Source organism: Leuresthes tenuis, unplaced genomic scaffold, assembly GCF_036924035.1.
Source record: "Leuresthes tenuis unplaced genomic scaffold, fLeuTen1.0.hap1 SCAF_11, whole genome shotgun sequence".
NCBI classification, from domain to species: domain Eukaryota; kingdom Metazoa; phylum Chordata; class Actinopteri; order Atheriniformes; family Atherinopsidae; genus Leuresthes; species Leuresthes tenuis.
The window spans coordinates 11,479,200-11,493,977 of record NW_027325365.1 but is presented as its reverse complement, the minus strand read 5'-3'; the positions used below and the strand labels follow the sequence as shown (position 1 = coordinate 11,493,977).

General features: G+C 39.5%; 2 protein-coding genes across 4 annotated transcripts; one reads left to right on the top strand and one right to left on the bottom strand.

The window, feature by feature from the left end:
- Nucleotides 1–818: 818 nt before the first annotated feature.
- LOC140318584 (protein eva-1 homolog C) lies at nucleotides 819–5,992 on the bottom strand. 3 transcript variants are annotated; one of them, XM_072396399.1, is made up of 8 exons: nucleotides 5,852–5,992; nucleotides 4,431–4,636; nucleotides 4,180–4,306; nucleotides 2,860–3,012; nucleotides 2,603–2,746; nucleotides 2,446–2,517; nucleotides 2,286–2,366; nucleotides 819–1,491 (listed from the first exon to the last, which is right to left on the bottom strand). In XM_072396399.1, the coding sequence occupies exons 1-8, from the start codon at nucleotides 5,946–5,948 to the stop codon at nucleotides 1,106–1,108; spliced, it is 1,266 nt and encodes a 421-aa protein (XP_072252500.1). In that variant the 5' UTR covers nucleotides 5,949–5,992; the 3' UTR covers nucleotides 819–1,105. The 3 variants fall into 3 exon arrangements, with proteins under 3 accessions (XP_072252500.1, XP_072252501.1, XP_072252502.1); XM_072396400.1 differs by having other exon boundaries at nucleotides 4,180–4,303; XM_072396401.1 differs by lacking the exon at nucleotides 2,286–2,366.
- Nucleotides 5,993–10,770: 4,778 nt separating this feature from the next.
- Nucleotides 10,771–14,773, top strand: clic2 (chloride intracellular channel 2). Its single transcript, XM_072395419.1, has 6 exons — nucleotides 10,771–11,042; nucleotides 12,149–12,258; nucleotides 12,812–12,937; nucleotides 13,036–13,136; nucleotides 13,243–13,424; nucleotides 14,139–14,773. The coding sequence occupies exons 1-6, from the start codon at nucleotides 10,989–10,991 to the stop codon at nucleotides 14,298–14,300; spliced, it is 735 nt and encodes a 244-aa protein (XP_072251520.1). The 5' UTR covers nucleotides 10,771–10,988; the 3' UTR covers nucleotides 14,301–14,773.
- The last annotated feature ends 5 nt before the right edge of the window (nucleotides 14,774–14,778 follow it).

The window sequence follows — 14,778 nt, the reverse complement described above, 5'->3', positions numbered from 1 at the left end:
GATATCCTTTTTGATGCCATCATATTGGAAAGTGTATGATCTACTTTTGAAAACATTTTCAGAAGGGTTTTGTAAAGTTTAAACATTTATTTTTTTTTGTTTTTTACAAAAAAACCTAACGTGAACAGATTTTATATTCATGATCCTAACATGAGTTTCTTTGGCTTTAGATGCAAAGGATAGAATTTGGGGCCCTGTGATGGACTGGTGACCTGTCTAGGGTGTACAGCTGGGATAAGCTCCATCCCAGCACAATCCTGGAATGGATAGATTAGGTATAGAAAATGAATGCGTGAGTAAGCCACATGTGATGGCAGCAGTTTGGAGATTTGCTCCTACTGTGGCTACATTCGAGCTATAAGGAAGTCATAGTAGTACAGCAAATCAACCAGGAATTAACCAAATGAATCAGAACTGGTGCTAATTAATCTGAGCCACGGTCCATTTCTATCAAAATATACTAAAAACATCAACTTTTTGTCAAAATCTGTTCATACTGTCTGCAGGGTTGTTTTTCCAATTAGAGGCGTTCAACTTTTTTTCATTTTCTTTTAGACCCAAATAAGGAGGGTGTAACAGCAGACTTTCCCAGTCTGCTTGATAGCGCTCCAACACACCCAAATGGTGTTAAGTATTCTGCACTTAATGCTGTGTGCATCTGACAGGACAAAATAAATAAAAACATTAACTGTTTGCTACTCCCATTCGATTACTTTGCACTGTACTTAAGCTTTTGAAACTATTCAAAGAGGATAATTGAAAAAAAAAAAACATTACACAAAGACATCAACATAAAGAGACTAGATTTCTCATCCATGTTTATTAGTAAGAATAACCTAGATTGCATTTACTGGTCTGAATATTTTTATAGTGCATCCTACATTCAACCCACATCTAATCAAAGGAAAGACAATGGAATTAATGGAGCAACACTGCAGTTGTATCTAAAATGAATTCAAACAAGAAACTGGCTGATGTAAACATCACTCTTGTATTCAACTAGAAGCACTTCATTATTAATGAGGCAGCGCTAAAGTTAAAGAAACTTTCTGTGTTTGATACCTGTCATCAGCGTACAGTTTAGAGCAGAATGATATGACCTCAGTCAGTTGTTGTAGGTTTTAATCTTGTGAATGGCATAGGGGCTGGAGTCCAGGTGTGGCCAGATGTCTCCGCTGGGCAGATCCCTCATCTGTTCCACCTCACGTTCAACCATCTCCACTGTTAAGGTTGATGGGCTGAAGATGTCTGCCGTGCGATAAGACTGCGTGAGGCGACGGAAGGACGACGCGTCTGAGATGTCATCGTCAAAGAGGTCGTCCATGAGCTCCTTCCGCTGTCTGCGTGATGCCTTCATCTCGTCCTTCAGGTCAGACACCAGATCTTTAACATCTTTCACGAGAGTGGAGCGGACACCGAACAGGCAGAGCAGGAACACCAGACCAGCACAGATCCCAGAGACAAAGTACAGAGCCACTCGCTCAGGGAGACCTGGAGGAGAGATCAAGGGTCAAACTAAACTCATAATGTACTCACACTGAAGACGACAAAATCACTGCTGGCCAGCCTCAAAAACTGTGTACTATTCCATAAAAAGCTACATTTGTATAAAACTTTAACAAACTTGTCATTATTGGTATTATATTTGTCAGTTACCAGAGAAAGTCTGTCCTATGCTTTCTACGGCTAAAAAAAATCCATAAAAGGGATTTAAGCCTGTTATGCTGATTAACATTGAACAATTTCTGTAATTGATTGTTAAAAATCTAAATCTACGGCTCTGGAGTGCCATCCTAATTGCAAAAGGCTACTCATTTTTTGTTTGATTTTGTTCATAAGTGTCCTGGAACAGTTAACACAAGCCTTTCATTCCTATTTATAAAGAGCCTTTCAGTGATTAATTAATGCTGTCAAATGAAAGGAAATAAACTGATTAAAGACATTTGTAGAAAAAGACAGTATAAAATATTTCATACTTGACTTTTAGAGTTAGTCGGTACGGGCAAGGAAAAATTTACTTTTGACATGAGAGGTTTGTGCAAAAGGAACAGAGATAGTCTTGTACAGACAGATACTCATATTACAATTCAATCTGATTATGATGGTATGACCTCAAATTAGCTTTGATTAGTTTTTGCAGTTGAACTCTTAGGTTTTATGTGTTCTACCTCTGGGATGTTTGGGGGGGTCGGAACATGCAAACACACCCACATGGTCCCTCAAATACAACAATTAAATTCAGATGTACATGCAGCTCTGATGTCCACAGGCATCAGTGCACATACCCAGTATTTTTTCAATGATCTCCAGAGAGTTGGTTAAGATCACATTTTGTGGCCTGTAGGTGGGGCCAGTGTACCATCCACCTGCAGGTGAGAGGGGTCTGGACTCAGAGGCCAGTCAAAGCACGTAACAAAACCTGTGAATATTTGGTGCCATTCTCACCATGTGTATAGTCTGAGATCATGAACGGATCTATGGACCCTCGACCCACATCTTCGAGAAGATATCTGGGCACTAAAGAGGAAAAGAGGGAGTTTTTCAATAACCAGCAAACCATGTCGATTTAGCCATGAACAACAACATCTGATCTGTCATTTACCACAAGTGAAGGATACCCGCAGGTGTTTCCTGGTGCCGGGAAAGCAAGGGTCCCCAAAGGTTTGAGTATCGGCCAGGACTGAACAGTTCGCTCTGCCGTGACATCGGCGTGACACCCTCCTCAGAGCCACAGGAGACAAACACTCTGAAATGAATTAAAAAGAATATTCAGGAATCAGCGCAAGGATGTAAAGATGCAATTCCACCATGTCTCTATCACCGAGAACTGTTTTGTTATATTAGCACTCAATTTCAGACCCATGTCAGTCCGTGATCCAGGTTCCTGTGGACAGTTGGGACTGCCATGCAGCAGGTGCCCAAATGTAGCAGAGTAGATGGCGAGGACGCTTTCATTTTTACATGTCAGCCTCAAACGCTCATTTTCACACACCAGTCTTGTGCGATGATGCTCTGAAAATCATAGGACATGACTCGAAAGTTACAAAAAACAAAAAAACATCACAGTGAACATTTATGCAGCAACTTTCACACTGATTTATATCAAAACCACGATGCACCTATTGACAACCTGATGTGTGTTTGTTTATGTAAAGCAGGCAAATCAGTGTCAAATGCGTGTTTTCTCATAAAGCATAACTTAACTGTCCATGTGTATACTGAAACTGTTTCTGCTTGCTACATTTGAGCTCTTATTAAATTCCTACATTACATGTTTCCAGTGAATGGTGAAGGATGAAATCCCATTTCTTCACTCTCACACTAAACAAGAATGTAATTTATCTGAGGCAAGACGAGGCTTCGGCTGCCAGAGTTGTATTTTTGTCTCATTATCATTAAAAGTAAGAACCTTTTTGGTCCAATCTTGTTTTTTGTGTATCCCAGACATCCCTGGACCCCAGTGTGCCTCTATGCTGACCCAAGTGCATAAGAGAAGATTTTGTAATAAAAAGGCAATAACTTTGGCAGAGACAGACTGAATCTTACACTGATCAGCAGGGAACAGGACCTCTGGGTGTGTTCTGTAATGTCTGCTAACAGGATGCTGCCACCTGATTCATTTGAGTGATTCCTAATGAGATCATCAATCTCATTTACTCGTGTCAGCGGTTTTAATGTTGCAGGTGATCAGTGTGTAACCACGTTTTCAGCTTTAACTGGTGCAAATACAGGCTGTTGACAAATATGGCAAGAAATTATAATGTCTGGCAAGATAGTACCTCTTCATGGTCCTCTTTTCTTGGCAAACATTATCATACTAAAGATATAAAAAGGCACACTAACGTGCAAAAAAAAAAAGGAAAAAAATAATTGTCAAAAAAATTAAATAAAGGTTACTGATAGTGTATAGTTTGTCCAAACTGAAATTGCAGTTTTATAAATGTTAATAAGTTTGCTCAATTAAGGAACTGCGTGGAACAGTTAAAAACTCAGGAAAATAATAGTAAGTGGGCATTATGTTTGCATTGTCTTGTTTTAACTTCTGTCAAAGTCAGTGATGATGTTTGATTCTCATAAAATGGTTGACCAGAATTAATGGCTTTAGATATCTAACAGCTTTAGTTGCTTAATCCTCTCACATAATTTGTTCATTTTGACCGTAGCTGCTCAGTGTTTTACCTGGTTGGCACTTGTAGGAGACTAAGAGGTACTTGCTGGTGAGCGGACAGGGGTCCTCCCCAAAAACTGGACTGAGAACGGGGATGTGACACGACCGATGATCCTGACACTCTGACACCACCTTCTGCTAATGCAAGAAAACGTGTTTTGACCACAATCCTCTGCAACAGGAGCCATTCATGAAAGAATTTCAGGAAGGCAGAGCTTTAGGAAGACAGAATTCAGATTAATGTCACTGTGGTCCCATATACCTTAACAGCAACTGAAGACGTGCATTCTGTGTCTTCCTCCACAGTCATGTTTGTGTTTGCAGAGGGGCATAGATGCTTATTGGGAACATGTCGTCCATAGAAGGCTGATAAGACGGCTACAGACGTCCTGGAGGGACATTTGATGATGAGCATATCTCCTTCACAGGCATGAGCCGTGTGGTTCTTCAGAATACTGTGGAGATACACTGACAGGCAACACAAGGTGATGCCAGTTTCACTTTACTCCATTTTCATTCATGTCAGTATTAAAACACAAGTTTCACATCTATTTATTACAAATCAGGCTGTTTTCCTAAAGTGAACAGACTTAACTAACTCTGTATCATCATCTAATATCAAATAATTTAGTATCCAGTCTGTATCTGGAACAGTTCAGGCAAATCAGAGTCAAATGCTTGTTTTCTCATAAAGCATAACTTAACTGTCCATGTGTATACTGAAACTATTATATACTGAAATCTGCTTGCTACATTTGAGCTCTTATTAAATTCCTACATTACATGTTTCCAGTGAATGGTGAAGGATGAAATCCCATTTTTTCACTCTCACACTAAACAAGAATGTAATTTAGTTTGAATGAATAAATTCTTCTGCCACACTTGTTGGTCATTCTTGCTTGAGTACAGGGTGGTGTCCCCAGAGTCACTGGGTGTAACTCTCCAAGACAATGCTTGGACTATGACAACACAGACAAACATGTCTGGCAACAGCACATAGACACAGGACTGAAGTCTCCCTCCCATCTGTGTTTCCTGTGCACAGCCCCTGAATTGTGAATTTATACTGTAATCCATTTTATGGACAAATACCACAATATACAATTGACAAACCTTTTAAATGTTAAGGGGGAAAACATGGAGGTTTATAGTTAGTGGAATAGTTACAGTTGGGCATAATTATGTTAGGAGTGAGGAAAAATCAATAGGAACTTAATGAGTTGGTATGATGTCCTCTGAAGTGATGGAAACACAACTGTGTGTATGTGTGCTGCACAGGGGCGGTACCAGGCACTCTGTCACAATGAACTATTATTAGGCTGCTGCTTCATGAAAAAAAAAAAGAATTTTGTGTGGTCAGATAAAAAGATACACAAAGCTTTGGCTTCATAATGAGATAAAATAACTCATCTTATAAACAGACGCAAACTGTTTATTTATTGCTTTGGGAGTATCTCGTCCTATTCTGTGAATATCTAAGTTCAGGACCTGTTCTGCAGCCCCTTCACCCTGATTCTGGTCGTTCAGCAAGAATTTAACCAGCTGCTTAGAGAGCAGGATGCGCACATTATTAGGAAATGTCTTTTCGAAGCTTCCTGTTGGAAGCTGGCACAGCTGGAAAATCATGCCTCAGCAAGTTTTTTTAACTTGTAATTGATATAAAAACAAAAACAAGACACTTACTAGAGAAATCAGGCGCCGAATGTGCAGTGTGCATCTTCAGAGCCAAATGGAGAGAAAGAAGACAAAAAGACCAGCAGAAACTCCATGACATTGTCATTGTGCTCCACCAGCAACAGACCCTGAAGATTTTATTGAACTGGGTTGCTGTGCTGGGAGAAAATGGTCAGTAGGTCAATGATGCCATTGTGTTTACAAAAAACAGACACTCGTAGTTAGCAGTAAGAATAAATCACAGCTTGAAACAGAACTTATGAGTAAGCTGAAAAAACAGTTAAACATGTACATTTATTTGAAAAAAGACACTATTTTAGACTGCATTTCTGTCAAAGCTCTACACTTATTGACTTTATTACCAAGAGTTGAATACAAACAGAGAAAGAGCAGGGAGGGGATCATTTCTCAATAAGAAACAGCTACCCTGATTTTCATTCTGTTTACAGCCACAGTTATTGATGGACAATTATCTAAATATTTGTCTCTTGGCAGTGACGATAGCCAAGGCTGCAGCCTCCCTGCAGTTTGTTCCCATCTGCACTAAACACCCAAACACAATATACACAGTTTCCCTGGATATAGCAAAGGGGTACAAATCCTTTGCAATCTGTTTATCTTCTTTCTGATAATCCCAGGTTGTAAAGTCAGTTGCAAATACAGTTCAATTCCCCCTGTTAACCAGATAAACACAGTTCTTTTTCATGCTTCTTCTCAAAGAGGAGAGACGTATGACACTCCTGTGTGAACCTTATATGGAATTACCTGTGATTCCTTTACCAAAAAGCATAGTGTAGTCACAGTGTTTGTTTCCTTGCTTATATCATTCTCTCCTGAAATGAAAAAGCACCTACTGACTTCACAAGATGAAATAGAAACATCAGGTTATTTGTGATGGATTGTAATGGACCATATATATATGGTTAGGTTTAGTGTTTAGTTTGGTTTGGTTTAAAAGTATAAATACCAATAAATAACTGTGGTTTCAGTCTAAGTTTAATACTGTTATTGCAGCTGTAGACTGCAAGAACAAGAACAAGAAAAAGCAAGAACTTTTTGTGCCGCACAATTTACTGCAAAAAAAAAAGACAGTCTGCCAAGCCTAAGCATGTTAGTAATCAGAGACGTAGACAATATAGTCATCTACATGCTAGTCATGCTAGTTGTCAGCCTAGATATCCTAATCGGTAGCCTAACCATGCTAATGCTCAGCGTGTAATGTGTGTAATGTAGTGGGTTGCTGAGTTTAGCGTGCTAGTCATTAGCCTCACTGTGCTAATGCCCAGCCATGGCAGTGTCTTATCCAGGGACCAGACATGATGAGCTAGTAATTGGCCTTGCCATGCCTAGCAGAGACAACAGAAGGTCCAATGGGTAGTTGAGTTAGATGTATGAGTTTGGCAGGATTCACAGGGACATGATGTGTTAACACTCACTGGTGGATTTATCTGATGTTTAGTACTGTATTGGGGTGCAATTAGTAACAATATCAGAGGTGTCATCAGTCAAGTGATTTGATTGGCTAGCACTTGCAATCCCAGTAGTGGTCTTTGGCAAGGATATAGACTTCAACTACTCTACTAATTTATTGCTCCACATATGTTTAGGCATGATTGTAGCACACTTGGTAACTCTTTAGGGATGAGACTTCAGGTCACTGGCCAAGAAACAGTACCAGCATGTAAACAGTACCCTCCTAAATGCAGCAATAATAAAATAGAGCAAGTTAACAAGCCTGAATTTCTCCAACAGTTGAGCTGTTTCTCAATGGTCTTACAAAGCTCTCTGCTCAAAAACATATTGACTATTCCTTACAAAGCAGGGTAACATCTTGGCTTTGCATGCCTGTGTGTCTGGTGTGTTTATCACAACATTAGTTCTCAGTCTCTTGGACTCCCCCTGCTAACAGTAAAGAGCCTGTTTATGAAGATAAGGCACGATTTTTTTTCCAGTTCCAGCTCCATGTCCATACGTATCTCCTTTCCGTGACGTTACGCTTTCCCATTTTGTTATTTTTTATGTAGCACATGAAGCGAGAGTTCCCTAACTATTCACATAACTGCCCATTTTTTTCCCAAGAACTTCTCAAGAAATCTCCTCTGTTGAAATCCATGAAGGCGCTGCCTGATTTAGTGGCAGTGTAAATAAAAGCTCCTCTTAGTTTCCTTTCCATACGCCCTGTCTTACTCATCATTTTGTCACAACTGTTGACATACCAACCAAAAGCAAAGGCATTCAAAATCCAGCACAGAGCTCAGGACATTATCAGTGATTGCAGGAATCAAAATTAATTTTTGAAAAATGTTCAGATGATGTTTCATTGGATCATTTATCACACGAGTTTCAGCAAACACACACTCTGGTGGAACAGCAGAGGACACACTAATGAGGGCTTATAGTTTAAAAGAAGAATGTTTTAATCAAGTGTGTAAGCGGGAGTAACACACCGCATTAAAATTCCACTCGCCTCACACAGGGAGTGTGGCCAGAGTGATTTAATATTCCTTGCACGTGTCTGCTCTAACTGACAGAGGAGTGTGCCATTGTGTTTAAAAAGGAGATAAGACTCCAGATAGTTGAAGTAATGTCATGACCTGCCTAACTCTGTTAAAAAGAAATATGAGGATATATTTTTTTCTTTCTCTACACCTTTTATATTTCCTGAGATGTTCTAGTGTGTTTATCAGATTCCCAGGTTTGTTGGAAATTTCCCTATAATGAGGTTTGTTTTCTCTGTAATGTTAACTCTCCAGATCCTACTTGGCAGATAGATGAGATATCCGCAGCACACAGCTTGATATCCTATCTTGTATCTTGTACTTTCATTTTAAATCCCTGGTGATAGTATTTCACAATTAACTTGTGTTGCAGGCCCCGCTTCTTTGTGGAAGTCTACACCACAGCATGCGGACTGCGTCATTAAAATTTCCCTTCCCCTTATTATTGTAAGTGAGACCGTATTACAGGAAACACCAGTGTTGAAAGCTGAGCCCTCAGTCGCCAGTAATTTTGATTTATCTACCAAGAAAACTTCATGGATTGTTAAACATGACCATTGATGAAACATTTTTTATTCGGTGGAAAAATACCAAACATTTTTTGCTGTACAAACTGTTTCTTAACTGCTCATACAGAATAAATCAGCTTTCAGGACAACCCTGATACAAAGTTTGACCTTTTCAAGGCCACAGCGCTAAGGGGATCTCCACCGCCATGTTGCAACCTATTACTCAAAATACCCCCAAGTACAACTTATCACTGCTTCAACAATGGAGAGAAAACCCAAGGGTTGGTACAGTGGAGTATCTTGCTTGGGGAAAGTATTTTTTTAAAAAACGCCTCCTGAAGAGCTAAGAGATTTCTACGATTGTTCATGACTCTAGTCCCTAGACTAGTAAAACATTTCATGGCAGTTTTTCTTTTATACTCTTCCACCATCTGGATTTATATTTCATGACCAAATTGGTATCTCTGAAGTTCTGATCTGTAAACAGCAGTTTAATGTTTTACATCCACTTTAGCTCCCAGACTACATGCTAAATGGTCTGTACTTATCTGGAGCCTTTTCAGCCTTGGCTGGGTTCTACAAAATGCTCCAGAAACATTTTTTATTCTTCCACTGACACACGGCAGAGTTACTTTTCATGGAGCTTGTTACCATTGCAACCAACTTGATATCTAGTGTCTTGATCGTGGATGCATTAACACATAGAGGGGCTTGGGTTTGACCCTTTTATTGGTGGATGAGTGTTCTACCTCCTCATTGTATGTCACTTCAGTTAAGATTAGCGTAAATCTTTTGTAATTTTTCCCATAAAGAGACTTGTAGACACATGTTGTGAAAATACACAAGGTAGGCCTAGAAAGACAAGCATGAGAAACAATAAAAACATTAAAAGCATGAAAAAGATAGTAGGCAAAGGAGTACTGAGAAGGGAGTTCACAGTCATGTTGTCTGCTCTGTGAGGCGGGACATAGGCACACTGGTGCTCTGAGCTGGACGCTGACGTGCTCACAAATCGTAACGCAAGCAAGAATATGAGATTATATGGTTATAAAGTTATAAGAATTCTAACTTTATGGTATATCATTTTAGTATAATTGTGTTGATAAGCCAACATAGTGGAGTGCTCATAAACAGTTGAGACTGAAAGGCCATTAGTGCAGCAAACATGTGGTTATTGGGAATGAAAATAAAAACTCCCAATACTTTTCTCACTATATGAATTTCCATAACATCTGCCACCCTCTATCTGAAACACTCAGTTTCCACTCCTGTGTTTATGTGTGTTCATGGTGATGTAGATAAGTATTTTTTTTTAATTAGACTTATCGTGTAGTTTAAAAGCATTGTCGTCTCTCTTTTATATGGAGCGTAGCCTGGCCTATCTGTTGACCCACACCTATAGTTTTTAGTTGATACTAAAATGGTGAACAAGCCATTGTCTACTGCCATTCCTTAAGCAATGCTAATGATTAATGCTATATCTTAATCTTATCTAGTAGCTCTATATGCTTTACATTAATAATTGATAGTTAAATGCACAATATTCATAAAAAGTATCCTAACTTATGAAGTGGAATTAATTGATAAATAGAATAGTTAATTCAGGTAATTCTTACATTCACAAAACCAAAGCACATGTATTGTTTTTAATACATGCCACAATAATAGATTACTATTTCCTGTGTGTCCCTAAACTCACTGTGGGTGCCCCCACAGATAAACCTGTTAGAATGTGAGTAGCTCAAATAAATTGTCTGAATTGTGTGTTTTGAGTCACCCGTTATCAGTTCCTGTGTCTTGCAATATGCAGAGGAATCTATTTTAAGCTCTCTCCTCATATAGTTTGGCTACGGGTATATAAGAGAGTCAGAGCATGTACCCCGCCCATTTTCCTGGACCCTCCCTCCCCCTGGCTTGTAAAAGTATGCTCAGAGCGATAGCCTCCCAAGAGCCCTCAGACAAACTCAAGCTGCTGTGAGGTGTTATTCTTTCTCCTGGCATCCACCACCACACAACACTTTTGAAACCAGAGCTGCACCTATTGAAGGACACTTTTGCCAACCATTTGCTAAAAGAGAATCTTTGGCTGAAGGATAGTTGGAATTTTTGAAAGTGAATAAAACTTTTTTCTTTGACAACATGGCACTTCGGCAGAACTCGGACAAGGAGCCAAGCATTGAGCTGTTCATTAAGGTTAGTATTCTCTTCTCACATTCATCCCATCCAGGATTCACAGTCAAAACTGTGGGATTTGAATCCATATGAAATTTAAATGCTGGAGTTGTACATCCTTTCATTCTAAAGAAGAAAGACAGTCACAGTTGTATTTAATGGTCAATTATTCGTCCAAAGAAAGAAATCTCCAAAGAAGAATATTAAAGAAAATGTTCACATATAAGCGACATCAATCAGAGGACAACTCTCCTTTTGATTGGTGCTGCCTCCATAGACCATGTGCTGCAGATGCTGAGGTGTTTATATCCTCGCTGAGGGTCACAACAGGCTCTTATCAGTGAACATCTTATCATCACACACCCAGAAAGAGCGAGGAGCATGGAGAGCTCTAAGCCAGAACCGGGCACACCCACTTTACTCGTGCACACATTCAGATACCCTCATCAAAAAGTCATATGAACAAAGTTTTCTCTCACACACAAACTCATTTTTATCTTCGAACATGATTCATGTGTAGAAATGTTTTAGTTGTGATGCCAGCAGAAACATACTTTTCTGATATATCTAACAAGGTCAAAAGAAGAGGAAAAAATAAAACAACAGCATAGTGCTGGGCAGTACTTTATGTCTCTTTATGAAGGAAAGAGAAAACATTCAGATACTCAAATTAACTATTTGGCGTTTTTTTCATGAGGACATACAATAACGCTGTAACCCAGTAGTCTTGGTATGCAGATTTGATTTAACCAGACTAACTGTTCCCATTTGTTCATATTCTCTATGTAAAACTAAGCCAATAAGCTTTCATATGAAGAAATGAGCAATGTATTATTCTTTTAATGAAAATCAAAAACAAATTTCAACAATATCATAACTTTATTTTAAGAAATGGTTAATTAGAGGGCTGTGCTTTGAACTGGCTGAGGGAGTAGAGCAAATGTTAGCCTCCATTTTCCACAACAAGACAATGACTTCCGTTAAGGGAAATGGTCTTTAGATATCCCAGACCCCCCTTTCATTTCCAAAATGGACTTTTGATAGGCAAATTAGATGGGAAAATATGGTGCATGTAATGAAACGCATCGTAAAACTACATTAGTAACATTATTTGTAATGTTTTTCAGGCTGGACACGATGGCGAGAACGTGGGGAACTGCCCCTTCTGCCAGAGACTCTTCATGGTGCTGTGGCTGAAAGGAGTGAAGTTTACAGTGACCACTGTTGATATGAGGAAGTAAGCACCCCTCCAATGGCAAAAGAAAAAAAAACACTTCCTGAGCATCTGGTAGTGGGGACTTTCACACAGAACTCTATTAAGAAGTGAACCAGTCAGAAAATAAGAAGTTGTTTTCAGTAATCCAAACAGTTTCTTAGCAGTCAGTAGGTGTGTTGCTAACTTTTTGCTCCAAAGGTAACAAGAGGACCCTTTACAGTCAACCTGTACAAAGAGTTCTCTGTCGTTTTCAAACAAACACCTTCTTTAATTTAGGCTTTATTGTGTGAATTTCTCAGGGTCATTACTGCCAAGCAAACAAGATCCGGAAAGGTTGAAAAGATACTGATAAATGAGTGATTCATAACGCACACAAACAGGCCTTTTAAACAGACGTCCACTCCCAGAGCTGTGTAAACTAGCAGCCTGTGTTAAGATCATCAATCCAGAGAGCCACATTTGATTCTGACAGTCTGGATAACCAATTAATTCTCAACGTTGGCGTGCTTGATAACACTGAATTCTCCCCCTCCACGTACATTACGTCCTCTCGATCTTTCTGTGTCCTCTTCAGGAAGCCTGCTGAGCTCAAGGACCTGGCCCCTGGGACTAACCCTCCTTTCCTCCTCTACAACGGCACCCTTAAAACAGACTTCATCAAAATAGAGGAGTTTCTCGAGCAAATGCTGGCCCCTCCCAGGTACTGTTGCGTTTAATAATTACACAAAAAAACAGAGAAGTGGGAGTTTCTTCTCTTTGAACAAAGCGTAATCCCAGGCTTCTCCTCTTTTTTTTAAGGTATCCTCATCTCAGCCCACTAAACAAAGAGTCATTTGACGTGGGTGCTGACATTTTTGCAAAGTTTTCTGCATTCATCAAGAACAGCCCAAACAACACCTGTAGGTTTGGTGCTTATTGAACAGCTGGATGTGACTGTATAGATTACACCACAGGCAACTACAGACTAGAAAGATCAAACATGTCTTTGTGTGTATGTCCCTCCAGTTCAGGAGAAAAACCTGCTGCGGGAGTTTAAACGTCTGGATGACTACTTAAACTCCCCCCTCCCCGAGGAGATCGACCACAACTCTACCGAAACCATCACCGTCTCCAAGAGGAAGTTTCTGGACGGAGACGGCCTCACCTTAGCGGACTGCAACCTGCTGCCCAAGCTGCACGTTATCAGGGTGAAACAAATTTGTTCATATTTCTTAAGAGTTGTTGATGCTCATCAGAGTGGACCAAGATTACATCAGTATCCCTACAGAGATAGAGTAAGGCAGGTTGTCAAGCCATTATCAACCTACCCAGGAATTGGCAAGCAATCAACTATGCTCAAGTATTAAGTGTAGCTGTTCCAGCAAATTCTAAAGGAAAATGTCTGGTCTACATACAGGAACTGAATCTGAACAGAAAGTTTTCCCCTGCACATAATTCATTCTACCAAAGAATGGTTTATAAAGAAGAAAGTTAGTGTTTTGGACTCGCCAAACACAAGCCCTGAAGTAAGCATTTCAGACAAGAAAACCCATAAACATCCCAGGAATTATCTTAAATTCCTCCCATTCTCATCAACAGTTGGCTATAATATTTAGTTGCAGTTATTGCTGCAAAAGAGGGTCTCAACAAATACTGAAAGCAATGGTTTGAATACTCACTAAAGACACAAAAACAGTTGAGCATATCAGTTGTTTTACTGGGCTCAATCAATCTATTTAAGTAAAAATCTGATTATGTTTTAGTTTTTATTTATGCAGAAATACAGAAACTTCTTGTTTGCTAACTTTCAAACTGCTCTTTAAATTCCCTGGATCCATCTTTTCCCTAATTTCTTTAAGTACCTCTTGTACTTTGGGACTCTCGGGATGCAAAATTTTGATGATCCTTTCCTTTTATTTCAGGTTGCTGCCAAAAAGTACTGCGACTTTGACATTCCCGCCCACTTCACGGGTGTCTGGCGATATCTTCAAAACGCCTATGAGAGAGAGGAGTTCAAACAGACGTGTCCTGCTGACATCGAGATTGAGAAGGCTTACTTCAGCGTGGCCAACAACAGGAAATAAAGTTTCCTTTCACCCGTGTTGAAGTCCTGTTTTCACCAAGCGTAAGCATGCATCCAGAGCAGGTGATCTCTGGAGGGCGCCCCATCACAAGAATAAACTGTGGCAATGAACCAGACTATTCCATTTTAAAAACCTTCAGATGCTATAATAACATGTTTTATTGGTCATATGTATTGACTGTTTAAATATAGTCACTTACAGACAAAGAAAGGCCAAATGTGCAATTGACTGTTGATTATCACTTAGTGGAGTCTTTGTTTATAGTGTAAATATAGATATTTTTCCATGCTTTTTACAATCAAAACACCCACACTGAAATATGTATGATTGTGTTAGTGTGAGCAGAAGCTGCAGAAACAGTTAATTTTTATGCAAAATATGTGACACACTCCTGTACGTTTCCCTGTACAAGTAGAGTTAGATATGATGAAGTTGTCTCACTAATACACTAATAAAAATATCCCACTGGTCTGTGAGA